The sequence below is a fragment of the Pristis pectinata genome, chromosome 2, assembly GCF_009764475.1.
Source record: "Pristis pectinata isolate sPriPec2 chromosome 2, sPriPec2.1.pri, whole genome shotgun sequence".
Classification (NCBI taxonomy): Eukaryota; Metazoa; Chordata; class Chondrichthyes; order Rhinopristiformes; family Pristidae; genus Pristis; species Pristis pectinata.
Window position 1 is genome coordinate 70,499,996 of NC_067406.1, and position 17,330 is coordinate 70,517,325.

The 17,330-nt window shown below is 40.5% G+C and overlaps 1 protein-coding gene across 4 annotated transcripts in view; it reads left to right on the plus strand.

Annotated features, from left to right (window-relative positions):
* Positions 1-17,330, plus strand: part of arap2 (ArfGAP with RhoGAP domain, ankyrin repeat and PH domain 2) — a 286,956-nt gene that overhangs the window by 208,430 nt on the left and 61,196 nt on the right. For all 4 annotated transcript variants that reach the window (XM_052039500.1, XM_052039491.1, XM_052039508.1 and 1 more), the window contains 2 exons: positions 5,905-6,117; positions 11,315-11,420. In XM_052039500.1, the coding sequence (XP_051895460.1) occupies positions 5,905-6,117; positions 11,315-11,420 (319 nt within the window). The remainder of the gene's footprint in view (positions 1-5,904; positions 6,118-11,314; positions 11,421-17,330) is intronic.

Sequence of the window (17,330 nt, forward strand, 5' to 3'; positions counted from 1 at the left end):
CTCCAACTCCTAACAGCATGTCCACCTTTCCCATAGTGCCACTTCTGAATCCCTATGCTCTTCCTACTGCACTGTACTGAGCCATCTCTCCATGTCCTTTTTAACTTCTCTTCTTCCTTTTGAAATAGTTGCCCAGTGTGTCCTCCTCTGTCAGGTGATCCTTGAGCCACCAATTCTAGTTACCGTGGCCAAAGAAATTTAAATCCAACCACTGCCAGTGCTCGTTCTCTTAGGATCATAGAGAGATACAGCATGGAAACATGCCCTTCATCCCACCGAGTGCATGGCAACCATCAAACATCCATTTACACCACTCCTACCCCAACCCATCTTATTCTCTAAATTTGTATTCTGTATATACCATTTTTTGCACTATTTGTACTTGCACAATTTTTTATGTCTGTGTTTATTGTATGTCTTCTGTTTTGTGTATGTCCTTTGTTGTGTGAGTCTGGGGGAAATGACATTTCGTTCCTCCATGTGTTTTTATAGCATATGGGTGAATGACAATAAAGTAACTTGAACCTTGAACACATTCCCACAAACTCCCCTGAATTCTGCTACTCACCTACACACCAGGGACAATTTACAGAGGCCAATTAACCTACCAATATGGAAATTATTGGGATGTTGGAGGAAACTAGAGCACCCAGAGGGAACCCGCACGGTGACAGGGAGACCATGTAAACTCCACACAGACAGTGCTGGAGATGAGGATGAAATCCTGGTCATTGGAGCTGTGAGGCACCAGCTCTACCAGCCGTCTCACTGTGCTGCCTGCAAATAACATTTTCAGCTCCCCTCCTCCTCCTGTTGAAGTCTAATGTGATGGATGTGGGAGAACAAGGGTGGTTTTCAGGTTGCTGTTTGAGGTGGAGGCCCTCCATCAGAACACTTTACAGGCAAGCTGGTCTACACTCCTGAGCTCCTACAGACAGATTTCTGTATTTTTTATGAGTAGAGTCATCATTTCCCATCTCCTCATCCTCTTGCACTTCCCCTGTGATAACCTTTATTACTGTCTTACCGCATCTACTGAAATCTAAAATAAAAGCAGAAAATGCTGGAAATATTCATCATGTCAGCCAGCAATTTCTGTTTTTTATTTCGGATATCCAGCATCTGCAGACTTTGCCTTTGGTCTCCTAATTAATTGCCATCTCAGTTCCGCTGTAACACGTTCCAGGTTGTTCTATTTCTTTGATGTATGTGTGTTTCCCCTCTCCCCACTGTTCTGTTGCTTTAAGCCCTGTAGTCACTGCAGTGTCTTCTGAATCTGATGAAGGCTCCACACCTGCAGCTCTGCCTTGTCTTTTCTATCCATGGGTGCTTCTTGAACTGCTGCTACCATATTTTCTGTTTCAGTCTGACAGATGAATGTTGAGCTGAAAAAAAATAAAAACAAGTGCCGGTATCAAATGCACTCTGCTTATGCATAGAATGTGCGCGTGACAGAGAAGAGTTTAAAACGTTGGAGGGGCACGCTCCAATGCACCACTGTGACATTTCCATTTCCCACAGAGTCTGTTTGTGCACCCTTCCTGAGTGTGATTGACAAATTAGAGCTGAATTATAGGCAACATTTTCTGTGCTGTGGATGCAGCCACTGAGAGTTGCTTCAAGAATACCCAAACTCAATGCATTTGGGATGTTTAGCTCTGAGAGCAACAGTTAACAGCAAGTTTTAAACTTGAACATTATTTCTGCTGTGGAAGTAATACAGCTTCCACAGAAATAATGTTCAAGTTTAAAATTCAGTCAAATACACTAAAGGGTTCACGGTAAGCCTGTAAGTTGAGTAAGGGGAAAAACTGGATCTCTCTTTTACTACTGAGGGACATTAGTTACCAAGTCCCAGATAGAGTCATAGGGTCACACAACAATACAAGCTCTTGGACACACTGAGTCTGTGGTGATCATCAAACACCCATGTATACCAGTCCTACACTAATCCCATTCTCCCCACATTCCCATCAACACCCTGCAGATTCTACCATTCACCTAACTACAAGGAGCAACTTACAGCAGTCTGTATTCATATCCAGTATTAAATTCAATTTGGGTGCAGGCACTCAAGCATCTTGTTCAATTAATCTGCCAACTCAGGATATGAGAGGGAAAGGGAGCACCCTGAGGAAACCCACATGGTGACAGGGAGAACAAGAAAACTCCATGCCGATGACACTGTTTGGGCTTAAACTTAGTTCACTGGTGCTGTGAAGTAGCAGCTCCACTGGCTGTACCACGGTCCCACCCTAAACCTTTGAACCTGGTCAGGCAGTCCCCTTTTAAGTTTTACTGTAAGCCGCCGTCTCCTTTGGTGGCCCACATCACCCAGGCTTGGATTTTAACCCAGTGACAACAATGACGATAATTTGGTGTGCAATTTAAAGGGGTTTCAGAATTATTCAACTACCTTGAAAGAAAAATAACTCATAGATTTGTACTTACACAATGCTTTTCACAGAGGCTTCAAAATACTTCCTGAAGTTTGTTTACTATTACAATGTTGGAAATGAGGCAGCCAATTTGCTAGCAGCATGCTCCCACAAACAGCTGTAAGATAACAGTGAAATACTCTCTTTTCAACAATGTTGACTGATGGATAAATATTGACCAGGCTGCTGGGGATATCATCACTGCTTTCTCTCAAAGGAGTGTCATGGGATGCAATGACAGGGGAGACTGCTGGTAACTTTGGCATTTCATCTGTTACCCAACACTTTGCAACAATACCTGAGTGCTACGCTGGAACAGCAGCCTGGATTTTTGTGCTCAAGTCTCTCAAGTGAGACTTGAACCTGGAACTTACTGCTTTGGAGGGAGAGTGCCTTTGTATTGGGCATTAGAGGATAGGGAAACGATATCAGATAATCCATACCGCAGTAGAAATATGCACTCCTCGGTGTTGTAACGGTTGGATATTGAGTTAATTGTCAGGGCTGCTTCCTCTTGGATAATGTTAAGTTGCTATAGGAGCACTTTTATCCATAGAATGTCTAAAATAGATCAGAAGTTGAGCCTGAGGACACCCTGTTCTGCATGCTTAATGACTCATTGCCTTAACACTTTAATGTAATGGAATAGTCCCTTTGTAAAATGTTGTGTACTCTAAAAGGAAGCACAATTAAATGTAGTCTTAATTTATTGGTAAAAGATTTAAAAAGGATATAAAATTAGGTTGTATTCATATCCAGTATTAAATTCAATTTGGGTGCAGGCACTCAAGCATCTTGTTCCCTTGAACAGTAGATTACTGCAGGCTGCAACAAGTAAACTGCTCAGCATCCTGTTACAAAAACAAAGAAAAATCAAATGACCAGGTTGTGAACAACATTGATCTTTTCACCTTTAGTATTGATCCATTCTATGCCACAACTAAACTTTATGTATTTTATGTGTGAATAGAATTAGAAGATGCAGCTTTTTGTCCAAGGACGATCGGATGTATGTCGAATGCTTGGGACTGGATAGCGCGCAAAGCAGACACCAACGTTCTGGTGTGTCATTTTAGGGATTGCACAGATTTGGTGCTTGCTATAGTAATCTTAGCACTCTTGTGGTGCTAATCAGTCTGTAGCTTGCCTTATTTTCTCAGCAACAAGACCTAGTATTGTAAGCATCCAGCACAAGCACAGGGCTGCTCGAACTTGGTCTATGAGATCATTTGCTGTCTCCACCGAACATCATCATTCTTCCACCAGCCTTGCTACAGTCACAAGACCAAGAATGCATAAGAGTATGGATCTGACAAACATAAAAGCAAGACAACATCAACTCCTCTTCACATAGCTCTTATAATGTAACCCCAGGAGGGTTATTAAATGAAAATGGATACTGTCATGTAATTAGGGCTGATATCTAAAAGCAAGGGTTTTAAGGAGAGATGTAGAATGATGAAAGGGAGATGGAGATTTGTGGGGGGGGGGGGGGTGGGGAGGGGCGTGGATAATTTCCAGAATTTAGGCCCTTGACTTCTGAAGACACAGCCACTAGTGGCAGAATGACTTAAGTTCAGGGATGAGTCATCAACCAGAATTGGGGATGCATTCGTATCCCAGAGGATTAAAGGGTGATGGGGATTACAGTGGAGTAAGATCAAGGAGCAGTTTGAAAAGAATGATGTCAGCTATAAAATCAAGACAAGGAACTAATCTATGCAGCTGCAGTGGGGATGATGGGTCATCAGGACTTGATCTGAGTTCAGATACAGGCAGTAGAACTCAAGATAATTCAGAATTGAAAAAAGGAAGCTCACCAGGCATGCACTGAAATCATCAGGTCGGGAGATGACAGAGATATGATGATGAGGCTGTATGATGTGCAGCCACCGACCTGCTCTGCAGTGCTCCACCAGAGTAGTTCAGGTAACAGCATTTACTGTGTAAGCATGCGAATGGTACTTGTGAAAGCTGCTGGGCATTGGCTTGCACGATGCACTGGTCACAAACCAGCTGGAGAGAAGAGAGCAATCCTATCTAGTCAAGGTATATCTATGGGTTGTATCGTGCTTGTCTTCTGCAACACACAAAGACAATGAACACTTTGCCACAGGGAAGCTCCATAATAGATAGATAGATCCTTATAGCTGCATGCTAATTCTATTTCTCTGCAAAAAAGAATGATTTTTACTTGGACACACTCTATTCCAAGAGGTCAAAGAACCTGTTCTGCCAACAATGTAGAAGAAATTGGAATATATTGCAGATATCTCCAGCTGCAACCCATAGGGAATTCAACATGTAGAAGCTGATGGTCACTGCGACTGTAAAAACCACTGGGAAAATGCTTCTCACATGACCATGTGTTTGGAGTGTGACTGGAGAACATGGTGTATCTCAAAGAGCTGCATTCCTGATTCATGCAATTCCTGTTACAAGCATATGTGTACTTCAGACACTCTTTTGGAGACAAATTAGCAGCTAACATGCACAAAGAATGGGTTCAACACAATTGCATTTTGTAACCAATCCAGTATAACCCTTCAAACTTTGGGGACCTACTCACTGTGCAAAGTTATTTCCCCCAGTAATCAAGACAAGTAGCTGAGATTTGTGGTGTAGACTCTCTTGATGACTAAAGGAAGGAATTAAGTCAAAAAGGCTAAAGGAATCAAGGTGTGTTGTTTCGGTGATCATAAATTTTCTGTTTTATAGTAGGTAGAATGCCTTTCAGTTAGCCATTTCATTGTTGGTGGCCACTTCGTATCATTCATTCTGAAAATGTAGTAACCTCCTTTGCTTGGTATTGTTTAAGAAAGTTGGCATTTTTAAGGCAGCAGTAAAAAATATATGTATCTTGTGGAAAACTGGGAGTTGTTACAATTATGCTGTAAGGTCCGCTGAACCTGGCACAGGAATAGTGAAGCTTTTCATTTTAGTGGAAAGGAACGGCTGCAAGGAACGAGGTAAATATAAGGTAATTTACGATTTCTATTGAGTTTGATTTAATCATTTCTGGTGTTTCTTTGTTCTATTTGTTTAATTCACTTTATCATTTTTGAGTGTCATTAAACTATTCAAAGCCCTTAATAACCTTGACTGCTGGCAAAGCCTGGCATGCAGCTTGGCCAAAGCTTTCTCAGCCCTTTTGTAAGTGAATCTTTTTCTGTCTCCTTCACCAGTTCCTCCTCCCCATGCACCCCTCGCCCACCAAACAAGATGTAGTGCTGGGCCCTCAGGGCCTCACAGTAATGCAAAGCTTTGCCATATTTAATCAGGTTAACTGGTTCAGAAAATATAATTTTGTAGTTGGTACAGGTCGATGCTGGCAGAAAGTTCTGGCCCATTATGTTTACTGCTTTGGCTTATTCCTAATTGTTTTGTGGAGTGCAGGTCTTTCTCTCAAGCTAAGTACATTGAAATATTTTGACTGTGGATGTTCAATATTTAAATTTATTCCTAGGACTTGGTTCTGAAGGAATTTACCAAAAAAATGGCACACCATCACGAGTTAACCAACTGTTGGATCAATTCAGAAAAGATGCCAGAAACGTGAAGTTGAGAATTGGGGAACATCAACTGGGTGATGTAGTGGATGTGATGAAGAGATTCCTGTTTGAAATAGATGATGCTCTCCTCACCAAGGAATTATATCCATATTGGTTGTCTGCATTAGGTAATCTAAAACATTTATATATCCCATAATTTTATTTAGTTTTCAATGTACAATAAAATAAAATGTGTCATTTTCCATCTAGTTGTCAAGAAGGTCTTAATAAAACAGGTATGGATATACTTTATATTATACACTTTTTATATATCATATATATATATATATATATATATATATATACACGCACACACACACACGTATAAAAATGTGTGTGTGTGTATATATATATATATATATATATATATGCAAGCAAAAAAATGAGCTGCTGGAAGAATTCAGCAGGTCTGGCAGGATCTGATGAGGGAAGTGGACAATTGACCATTGAGGTCAAGACCCTTCAGCAGTCCAAATGAAGGGTCTCAACCCGAAATGTCGACTGACCATTTCCCTCTACAGACCTGCCTGACCTGCCGAGTTCCTCCAGCAGTTTTGATTTTATGCTTCAGATTCCAACATCTGCAGCCTCCTGTGTTCCAGGTATATTTATTGCATCAGAGCAAGAGACAGTGGTGGACCGGATCTGTACATCTCCATACCAATATTATTAGTCAATATCTTTCATTTGCCGAATTGTCACTGGTCATCTGCTTGAAGACTTTCAAACTTTCCCTCTTCAACTTTAACAGACGTATATGACTCCAATACGTTGCAGCAAAGTTCTCCTTCCATGCAAATCCGTCAACTCACCCACTACCTACTGTCACCCTTCATGCTTGAATTTTGATCATGCCAACACACGCTGGTAACCAACTCAAAATATTGAACTTGCTAGTGAAAGATTCTGAGCTGAGGAAGTATCAGGATCAGGCAGAGAAATCCCTATCGCATCCCACAACATCTCCAGCATTGAGCAGCCCACCAGAAATACTGTATTTTGTGTTTTATGTTGTATCAAGGCTTAAAATCAAACATTTGGTTATCTGATATATTGTTAATATTTGCCTGAACTGCTTCCTGATATACCACATCATAAAATTTTGGGAACACCAAAACAAATCTTTTAATTCACTCACTAATCTAATTGCATCCGTAATGGCCCTTTCTCGGATATTTAGACGATATTCTATTTGTGCTTTCGTCATGGTACTAGTGGGTAGGTTAAGCAGTCATTATCAGGAAAACAGCAAATAAAATTGTTCTTTGCAGAGAAGGTTTTTTGTTTAACATTGGACATAATGGAGAAATGTATTCTGGAGGAGCATGTGAATTTGGGTATGGGCCAATGATTTTAACAAAAAAGGCTGAATTGCAAATGTCAAGAAGCTGGCAGCAACCCATTGATTCCCATGTTTAACTTCAATGTGTTGGGTTGGTTGTGAGCAAACCCTACACTTGAAGTGGATTACCTACTCACATGATAATTGTTCATTTGGAGGAATATCTCAGAGTACTTTTAGATTTGTCAGTGTATGCATGGGGTGTCCCAAGCTTCCTAAAATTTGTCAGTAAAATCAGAGTAAGAGCACAATAGCAATTGAGGATACTGATTAAAACTTGTAGAAAATCTGCAGTAAAAACTCAGTTCGGTTATGTCATTTAATTCAATAGAGTGACACAATAGTCCTGCTTCTAACATCCTTGGCCACATCCAGAACTCCTTTACTCTCAGCAGGTTTCTTATTCCTGTCTCCGACTCCTCACTGAACTCAGTGGTACATGAAAGAATGAATTACTAAACAGATATGGCCATCGTGAATCACGCTGAATCTCCCCTCCACCCCTGCCCCCTTGGGAAAACTCGTACCTTTATCGTTCCATCTTTCTATTGGCTGTCTATAAAACAGCCTTGAGATCATGTTATGTGGTTCTCATCACGCCCCTTGTCACGCACTTGCAACATACCCAGAGCTAGTCTGATAATGAGATGACTGAATTAAAATGGCAGCTAGGGACCTGCTGGTTTCCCATGCAATACCCACACCACCTGCTCCCAACATATATATGAGTTAACTCTGGTGTTTATTTTTGTCTTGGCCTACTTAATATCAAAGCAGTTTAACAGATTCTGCAGGTGCTGCCATTAAGGCAACATGTGAAAATAACTTGAGTTGATTTGGGTTACTCTTTATTCTCTTTCTTTCTGCTGTTCATCGCTATTACAGTCCAATAATCCAGCTGCTAGTAGGAAGCTTCCCTTGGGGAAGTTGATGGTGAAGGCATAGGAGAGTATGCATCCTACAATGAAACCATGAATTAGTTTCTACTAATGGGCATCACCAGAATACTGCACTATTTCTCCTACACTCTCACATCAGTTGATCAATTACTTGATTTACCTGGCTTCTGTGCTCCAGTAGTTGCAAATAGCAATAGACATGATTCTAATGCAACATAAATGCATTGGACAGATCTTTCTGTTGTGCTTACTGGCTTTTGTCAAGCCAGTTTGAATAGATAACAATGTCGTATAGTCTGTACCTCATTAATTTTTGTCAGTCACTGAAACCTAAGCCACTGGAATTTTTCACTTTACAACAGAATGATACCTTCATCCTTTGTTTCATCTTACAATTTATTGGGCCAAATCATGCTGACATGGGTCTGCTTCCCGCAAGCAACCCCTGCCATCACCCACACAAAATTAACTGGTCCAGAACCTGGCTCAAAATACCTTGCACTCCAGCTGCTAGATCTGAGTAATAATAAGGTTTCCAGTTGTTCACTTAGGAAGACCAATCACCAAAAAGCTGTTGACATATGGCAGAAATCTACCACCAGCTTTGTCAGCTGTCAAAACTGAAAGATATTTTACTCTGCCTGACATTTAAAAAGCATTAAACAAAGCTAATTGGGCATAGGATCCAAGAGACAATTCTCCAGCATGACTACTTGGGCTTCTCAGTGTGACTGAGCTCTGCTGATGGACCTACTGAATGCCCAGTATTGTTATGTAAATTCAAGTCCTCTCTTTTTTAACCAGGCATGTACAGAAGTCCCTGACTTCCATTAAAGTAAGTAAATGCTGACAGTTCTCTTCAGAACAGTCCATGCCTGCCAACAAAATCCCACCCTTTCAGTTATTGAGCATTGGTGTGCCTTGCAAGGATAACATTCATTGCCCATTGTTCACTACCCTTCAAAGGATATTTGTGATCCACCACTGCCAGGTTTTAGACCCAGTGGCATTAAAGGAACAGTGATCATTTTTTTGAAGCTGGGATGGTGTGCAATTTGTTAGGGAAATTACAGGTGGTGGTGTCTCCATGTTGTTTCTGCCCTTGTCCTTCGATTCAAGAGAAGTTTGTCAATGAAGCCTTGGTGAAATTCTACCATTCTTCTTGTAGATATTGCACAGTGGTAATTTTGTACCTGCCACTGATGCTGGTGACAAGGTTTAAGGTGGTGAATGGTGTTCTGCCTGGTGTTAGTGCATTGTCCTGGATGTTGTTGACCTCTTTGATTGTAGTTGAAGCACCATTTATCTGTGCTTGTGGAGAGTATTTCATAAGACCTCTGCCTTTTCCTTGTAGATAGTGGAGAAGCCTTAGAGAGTCAAGTTAGTTATCTTCTGCAGTATATCCAGCTTCTGCCCTGCTCTGTAACAATAGTATTTATGTGGCAGCTTTATTTCTGATCAGGGGTGTTCTCACACCCCTACCCCCACCCTCACCCTATCAGTGACAATCTTGTTGAAGAGATTAGATTCTTGTTTGAGATTATCATTTCCTTACATTTGTGTGGTGAAAATTTTGCTTGCCTCTCATCAGCAATCCAAGTCTTGTTGGATAGGAGACTGAAGCAGCTGAAGATAACTGAGCCTTGAACACTGTCCCAAGGAACTCCTGCTGCTATATCCTATTGGCATCAAAAACCACAGCTATCTTCCTTTAAACTATGTTATCACTTCAGCTGTTACAGCATTTTCCCCTCTTATCCCCAGTGGCTTCAGTTTTATTAAGGTTGTTTGGTAACTCTTTGTTGAATGGCAGAAGAAATAACTCTCATCTTACATCTAGAATTCAAAATTTCAAAATTTGTAGTGAGGTTTGGAGCCTAGTGGTCCTGGCAGGACCCAAATGAACGTTGTTGAGCATCTTATTGATGAATAAGTGCCGTTTTATAGCACTGTCAAAGATGCCTTCCATCACTATGGTGATATAACAGTGATTGGCAGGATTGGATGTTTCCTGCTTTCTGTGGTTAGGAAAACCCTGGGCAATTTTCCATGTTGTCAGGTAGATGTCAGTGTTGTAACTGTACTGAAGCTTGGCTCAAGGCACAGCTCGTTCTGGAGCACAAATACTGTTTCTATTATGTCAGCTGATATACACTAATTAAAGTTTTGCTGATGCAAAGCAGCATTTTTTTTCTACAAATGTCATACAACTCTGCCAGCACCACAGCTTCTTCTGACAAAGAAATATCAATACGTGTTCCAACATTTCCTAAAAGTTGGATAAGTCAAGAAACAAAAGTTCATCTTTCAATGTGCAATTTTACTCATTTAAATATCAAGCAAAATTATTTAAGCTATTCTCGAAATTCTATTTAACAAATCGTGTATCCTCCACCTGCGTTCTTTTTCTGAGTAACATGCCTCTTTCTTCCTATCAGGTCCTCCACGTATTTTAACTGCTTTCACTGCAGCAAATGTTTATGTACATTTTCAGCCCAATTTAAGTATTTAAATTGCATTTCACTTTCTAAACCAAATATATCATGAATTTATTTTTGCATGTTTCTCCTAGATATTTTAAGTATGTAATTTTATGAAAGGTTGTAATAATGTGCGATACAAACCCCAAACCACAAATCGCAATGAGTTCCATAAATCATAAAGCCCCAGAGTGCAAAGGTATTTCATGTGTGCAAGTGAGCTGCTGAATGAATTCACTGAAAGCTGAATTGCATAAAAGTTTTGTTTATTAAGGGGAAAGTGGAAATTAACTCCCTGCAGAATTCTGTAAGCAGAATCTTCCATGCCATAAAGCGCTTATAATCTCATTAAAATGAGTCCAGCTGGAGCCCTGCAAGAAAATACACAATCTCACCACCCTGTTAACTTGTGTCAGTAGGGGCTCCACTCCATAATGAGTTGTGCTCATGAAGGTGATGTGTAATATTATAGCAGGAAGAGGCCACTGTAGTAATCAGCATTGTAATATATAGTTACTCAGTCCCGTCATTTTGAGTCCATGTGATGTATTGCCTATTTGTGAGCTTCTACCTGTGCTTAACCTATGCGATCTTTTGTCCCCAGATGTGCAAGATGGAACAGAACGACTGGAAAAGTACAGGATGTTAATAAAAACATTACCACGTGTCAACCGGATTACTCTTGCCGCACTGATTGGTCACCTCTACAGGTGTGTGAAATTAGTATTTCTGGAGCTTTCAGCAGGAACAGTATCTGCTGTTATTATCCATAGTTATGCTTAGCCATGTCCTAAATGAATATACATGGTGAAGAACTGTTCATCTGAGAAATAGGCATGATTTTGAAAGTACTTTCCAATAAAATCATGCAATGGTTATCAGGTAATATCAGATCAGTAATTTAAACAGTTTGTTCACGTACAAGGCACAGTTCTTTGAAAGATAATCTGCAGAATCTGAAGACTTGGGTTCTTTATGTAATTTACATGGGCTTCACTTATTCCCAGTGTCACTGGTTGAGTCACGACACAGTCTCCACAATTCATCAAATTCCATTTCTTCAGGGAATACTCAGTCAGGGCAGAAATAGAATATTATCATGTACAGATGAGTGTCCAGGAATGGAAAATGATCCATGGAGAAGCTTCCTAGCTGAGCCCAAAACCGACATTTCTGAAGTGGTGCACTGCCCTTTGTTCCAATGTGAAATGTCAAATCTCATTGAAATCATCTGGAGAGCTTTATTCAGTTTTATTTTCAATTTTTCTCTCCTCTCTTGTCACCAAGGCTGGACATGGATTCCTGAATATTAGAAACCTTTGACACCTGATCCATGGGTGCACCTAGATAATTGTGAAGGGGCATTTATTTTCTGGAAATCATCACAACCATAGTAATAGAGTTATCAGCATGATAACAGGCCTTTCGCCCCAACTCGTCCTTAATGACCAAGGTGCCTTGAGCTAGTCTCATCTGCCTGCGTTTGGACCGTATCCCTCTAAACCTCTCCTATTCGTGAACCTGTCCAAAAGTCTTTTAAACATTGTAATTGTATCTACCTCTACTGCTTCCTCTGACAGCACTTTCCATATACCACCACCCTCTTGTGAAAACATGCCCCTCAGCTCCCCTTCAAATCTTTCCCCTCTCACCTTAAACCTATGCCCTCCAGTTTTAGATTCCTCTATCCTGGGGAAAAGACTGTGACCATCCACCTTATCTATGCCCTTCATGATTTTATAATAAGGTCACCCTTCGGCCTCCTCTCCAGGGAAAATAGTTCCAGCCTATCCATTCTATCCCCATAACTCTAGCCCCAAGCAACATCCTTGTGAATCTTTTCTGCACTCTCTCTAGCTTAATCACATCCTTCCGATGGTGTGGTGACCAGAACTCCACACTATATTCCAGGTGCTGTCTCACTAATATCTTGTACAGATGTAACATAACATCCCAACTATTGTACTTAATGCCTCATCTGATGATGGCAAGCATGCCATACACCTTCTCTGTTCCCTTGTCTACCTGTGTCGCAACTTTCAGGGAACTCTGTACTTGTACCCTGAGGCATCTCTGTTCTACAACACTCCTCAGGGCCCTGTTATTTACTGTTTGTCCTGCCCTGGTTTAACTTCCCAAAATGCATCACTTTGCACTTGTCAGAGTTAAGTTCCATCTGCCATCCTTTTGCCTACTTTCCCAGTTGACCTAGAACCATAGACAACCTTCTTCACTGTCCAGCACACCACCAATTTCGGTGTCATCTGCGAACGTACTATTCATGCCACCTACTTTCTCAGTCAAATATGACAAAGCCTGATCCTGTCCTCAAACAAAAAAAAAATCGTCCATTTAGGGACTTACAGTTGAAGTATCTGTAGTGTACTTGAGCGTGGGATACTCTACAGAACTTAGCAGTGGGAGGGCATCCATCTAGCATGCCTTTCCAGGGAAATTCTAGAAAGAAGTGGGAACAGGGATACAGTAATTGGGCCCTCGTGCCTGCTCCACAATTCAATAAGATCATGGATGATTTTTTATATCAGCACCACTTTCCTCCACTAACTATTATTCCCTTATCTGAACATCTGTCAATCATCGTCTTGAATCTACTCAGCAACTGAACTCTTCCACAGCCCCATTGGTGAAGAAGTTCCTTCTTTTCTCTGTCCTGAGTGGCCAACCCCTTATTTGGGAGTGTGCCCCAGGTTCAAGACACTGCAGCTAAGGGAGAGATCAACTCTGCTTACATCCTTCCAAGGCTCTTGAGAATTTTGTATGTTTCATTGAGATCACCACTCATTTTTATAAACTTCAGCGAATATAGACCTAATTTTCTCATACGACAAATCTGCTATTCCAGGAATCATCTGGTGAACTTTCACTGTGCTCCCTCTGTCACTAAAATATAATTCTTTAGGTAGGAACTCCAGATCTGTGTTTAATATTTCCAATGTGGTCTCACCAGGGTTCCTTATAATTAGAGGAAGATGCCTCTACTCAAGTGGACAATCACAGACTTTTTCCCAGGGTGAAAATGGCTAACACGAGAGGACATAATTTTAAGGAAGGTATTAGGGGGAATGTCAGGGGTAAGTTTTTTTTACACAGAGGGTGGTGGGCACATGGAACGCACTGCTGGCAGAGGTGGTGGAGGCAGATGCATTAGGGACATTTAAGAGACTCTTAGATAACCACATGAATGATAGAAAAATGGAGGGCTATGTGGGAGGGAAGGGTTAGATCGATCTTAGAGCAGGATAAAATGTTGGCACAATATCATGGGCCGAAGGGCCTGTACTGTGCTGTAATGTTCCATGTACTTAAATCCTCTTGTAGTAAAGGCCAACATACTGTTTGCCTTCTGAATTGCTTGTTGAACCTGCACATTAACTTTCATGTACAATGACACCCAAGTCGCTCTGAACACTAACACCTTACAATTTCTCACCATTTAAAAAGTGGATGACCTTGCATTATGTACAATCTACTGTGTCCTTGCCCATTCAGTAAAGTTGTCCTTCACCCCAGAAGCTTCCCGGCATCCTCCTCACAACTCATTCTGCCATACCAATCTTTGTATCATCAGCAAACTTGGCCATATTACACTTGCTCCCCTTATCCAAATCAGTGATATACATTGTGAGTAACTAAGGTCCCAGCACCAATCCCTGTGATTTCCCCCACCCCACTGGTCACATCTACCTGAAAATGGCCCGTTTATTTCTTGCTCTGTTTTCTCTGTCCTCAATCCATGCCAGTGTATCACTCATACCATACATGTAAATTTTGTTTAGTAATCTCTTTGTGGTACCTTACCAAGGCCCGCTGAAAATCCAAATGGACCGCATCAACTGCTTTGCTCTTATGTATTCTGCCATTTAAAACTGAAGCAAAAATTGAAGAGATTTATGAAACATGATTTTTCTCTTATAAATCTATTATGATTCTGCCCAAGACCATCATTATTTTCCAAGGGCTCTGTTGCCACTTTCTTAGTAATAAATTCCAGCATTTTCCCAATTATTGATGTCAGGCTAACTGGCCTATCATTGCTTGTTTTCTGTCTTCTTCCTTGATCTGATCTGTGAGAGCCATTGTAGAATCTACATAATTTTAGATGAAGACCACTGTTCCTTGGATGCCAGTCATCAGGTCCAGGCAATTTACCACATTTCTGTCCCGTTCATTTCTCAAATACTAGTGTTTTACTTGTGCTGATTTCTTTGAGATCCACAATTACACTAGACCTGTATCCCTTCACTTTATCCAGGAGGTTTTCAGTGTCTTCTTCCATGAAGACAAATACAAAATATTTGATTAAGTTCTCTGCCATGTCCTTATTCTCCAAAGTAATTTCTCCCATTTCCATTTGAAATTAACCTTGATTAACTTTTGCTCATCTTTTTTGGCTTACATTCCTGTACAAGCCCTTGCTCTCCATTTTGGTGTTTCTCATAAGCCAAATTCTTCTTCTTATTTCCCTTTCCTCATTAATGCCTTGGTCCTCCTCTGCTGAATTCTGAAGTTTTCCCTATGCTTTTAATGGCAACATTTTAAGCCCATTCTTTTGAGTTAAGACTATCTTTCACTTCTCTCGATAACCATGGCTACATCACATTTTTCTTGTTTTATTTTTGCTTTAAAGGGATATGTACTGCTTGTAACCTATACATTAGTTATAGCTTGCAGGGATTCTGGGTGCAGAATGCCAAATCTCCCTTTTCAATTTTTCCTCAAAATTCACACCAAATCGGAATCAGAGAACTTGCACTTTTGTTTATGCTTTACCTCTATTTTAAATTGAACCCTAGGTTTAAACATTTGAGAATCTTGTTGAATTTTGCTGGTTTTTAGATAATTGCACCATCTCTAATTATGTTTCTAGGCCTGTTGGTTTCTAATTCAGAAATATTACTCATTTATGCCTCTGAGGAATAGTATACCAAATGTTTCCAATTAACTGAGTTGCAATTTCACATTTCCTAATTTACTCACTCTTCACTGAGTTGTTTCTTTGACATCTTTGCTGGTCTTGTAACACTTTAGGGATATTCTCAAAATAACTTACACTTTTCCAAAATGCTATAATTTTTTAAATTTGATAATGAATAGTTCAATTTCGTCAAATGTGTAACAAATCGCATCTGTGACAAAGTAAGTCATTTTAATACATTGCACTGAATTATTGTTCTTTGTCAGGGAGGAGGGAGTGGCCTTTTAAGCTATACTGTAATTATGCTGGAAATATTAGTACTATCTTACACTACCAGTTGAATTTTGTTTTAATTTATTATTCTGAAGGCAATGTGTTTGGTGGGCAGTTTGCTCCTTGGCCTTTTCCATCTTTAACAAGTCGTGCCTCTGAGTTGACATACCCTCAGTTACTTCTGTTCTCATCCTCTCTGAGTAATTGCTTTGCTATTGCGGTCATTCAATAAGTCCTGATAGAGCAGTCAGGGCTAAAGACATATGTTGACATTTTAAAATTCCTCTCCATTCAGGGCTCATTGATACAGTCCCTGTGGGCTGTGTGACCAGGAGAAGGGAAATGGTGGTAATCATCTCGTGCATTATTTAATAATCCATGTGGAAGTTTTTAAAAAATTTGTGTCTAAGCTATATTTCTCCAACCACTGCTTTCCAATGTCATGTTCCCTCCTCAAACCAAGATTGAAGAGGATCTGGGGCCACATTTTTTATCCTGACTTTTCTCCAAAAGTGCCAAACTAAGTTCTTCGCCACCCGGACTACCTGAAATGGTGACACAGGTAGATAGGGTAGTGAAGAAGGTATATGGCATGTTTGCCTTCAGCAGTTAAGGCATTGAGGACAAGAGTTGGGTCGTCATGTTACAGGCTGTACAAGAACTTTGTGAGACCACACTTGGAATATTATGTGCAGTTTTGGTCACCTAGCTATAAGAAGGATGTCCTTAAGCTGGAAAGGGTGCAGCAACGTTTCACAAAGATGTTACTGGTACTGGAGTTATAAGGAGAAACTGGATAGGCTAAGGCTTTTTATCCCCTGGAGCGTAGGAGGCTGACGGGCGACCTTATAGAGGTATATGAAATCATGAAGGGCATAGATAAGGTGGACGGTCACTGTCTTTTTCCCAGGGTAGGAGAGTCTAAAACTAGAGGGCATGGGTTTAAGGTGAGAAGGGAAAGATTTAAAGAGGACTGAAGGGCAACAATTTCACACAGAGTGTGGTGGCTAAATGGAATGAGCTGCCAGAGGAAGTGGTAGATGCGGGTGCAATTACAATGTCTAAAAGGCATTTAGACGGGTTCCTGGATTGGAAAGGTTTAGGGGGATAAGGGCCAAACGCAGGCAAATAGAACTCACTCAGGTAGGCAACTTGGACGAGTTGGGCCAAAGGGCCTATATCTGTGCTGTATAACTCCTAAAGGTGTTTATATTATGATGTTGACTGAAGAAGAAATTCAAAATCTTTAGTTTGACCAGAGCTTTGTGGTGGTTTTTTTTGTGCTGAGTATTTTGTGTCCTTATTTTTAAAGCTCATTGTATCTATTATGTAGCATGTAATCTGTTTTATTGCACAGTTTGTAACTGATCAAGTATCATTTAATAGAATTATCCCATTGTACCCTTCAGTT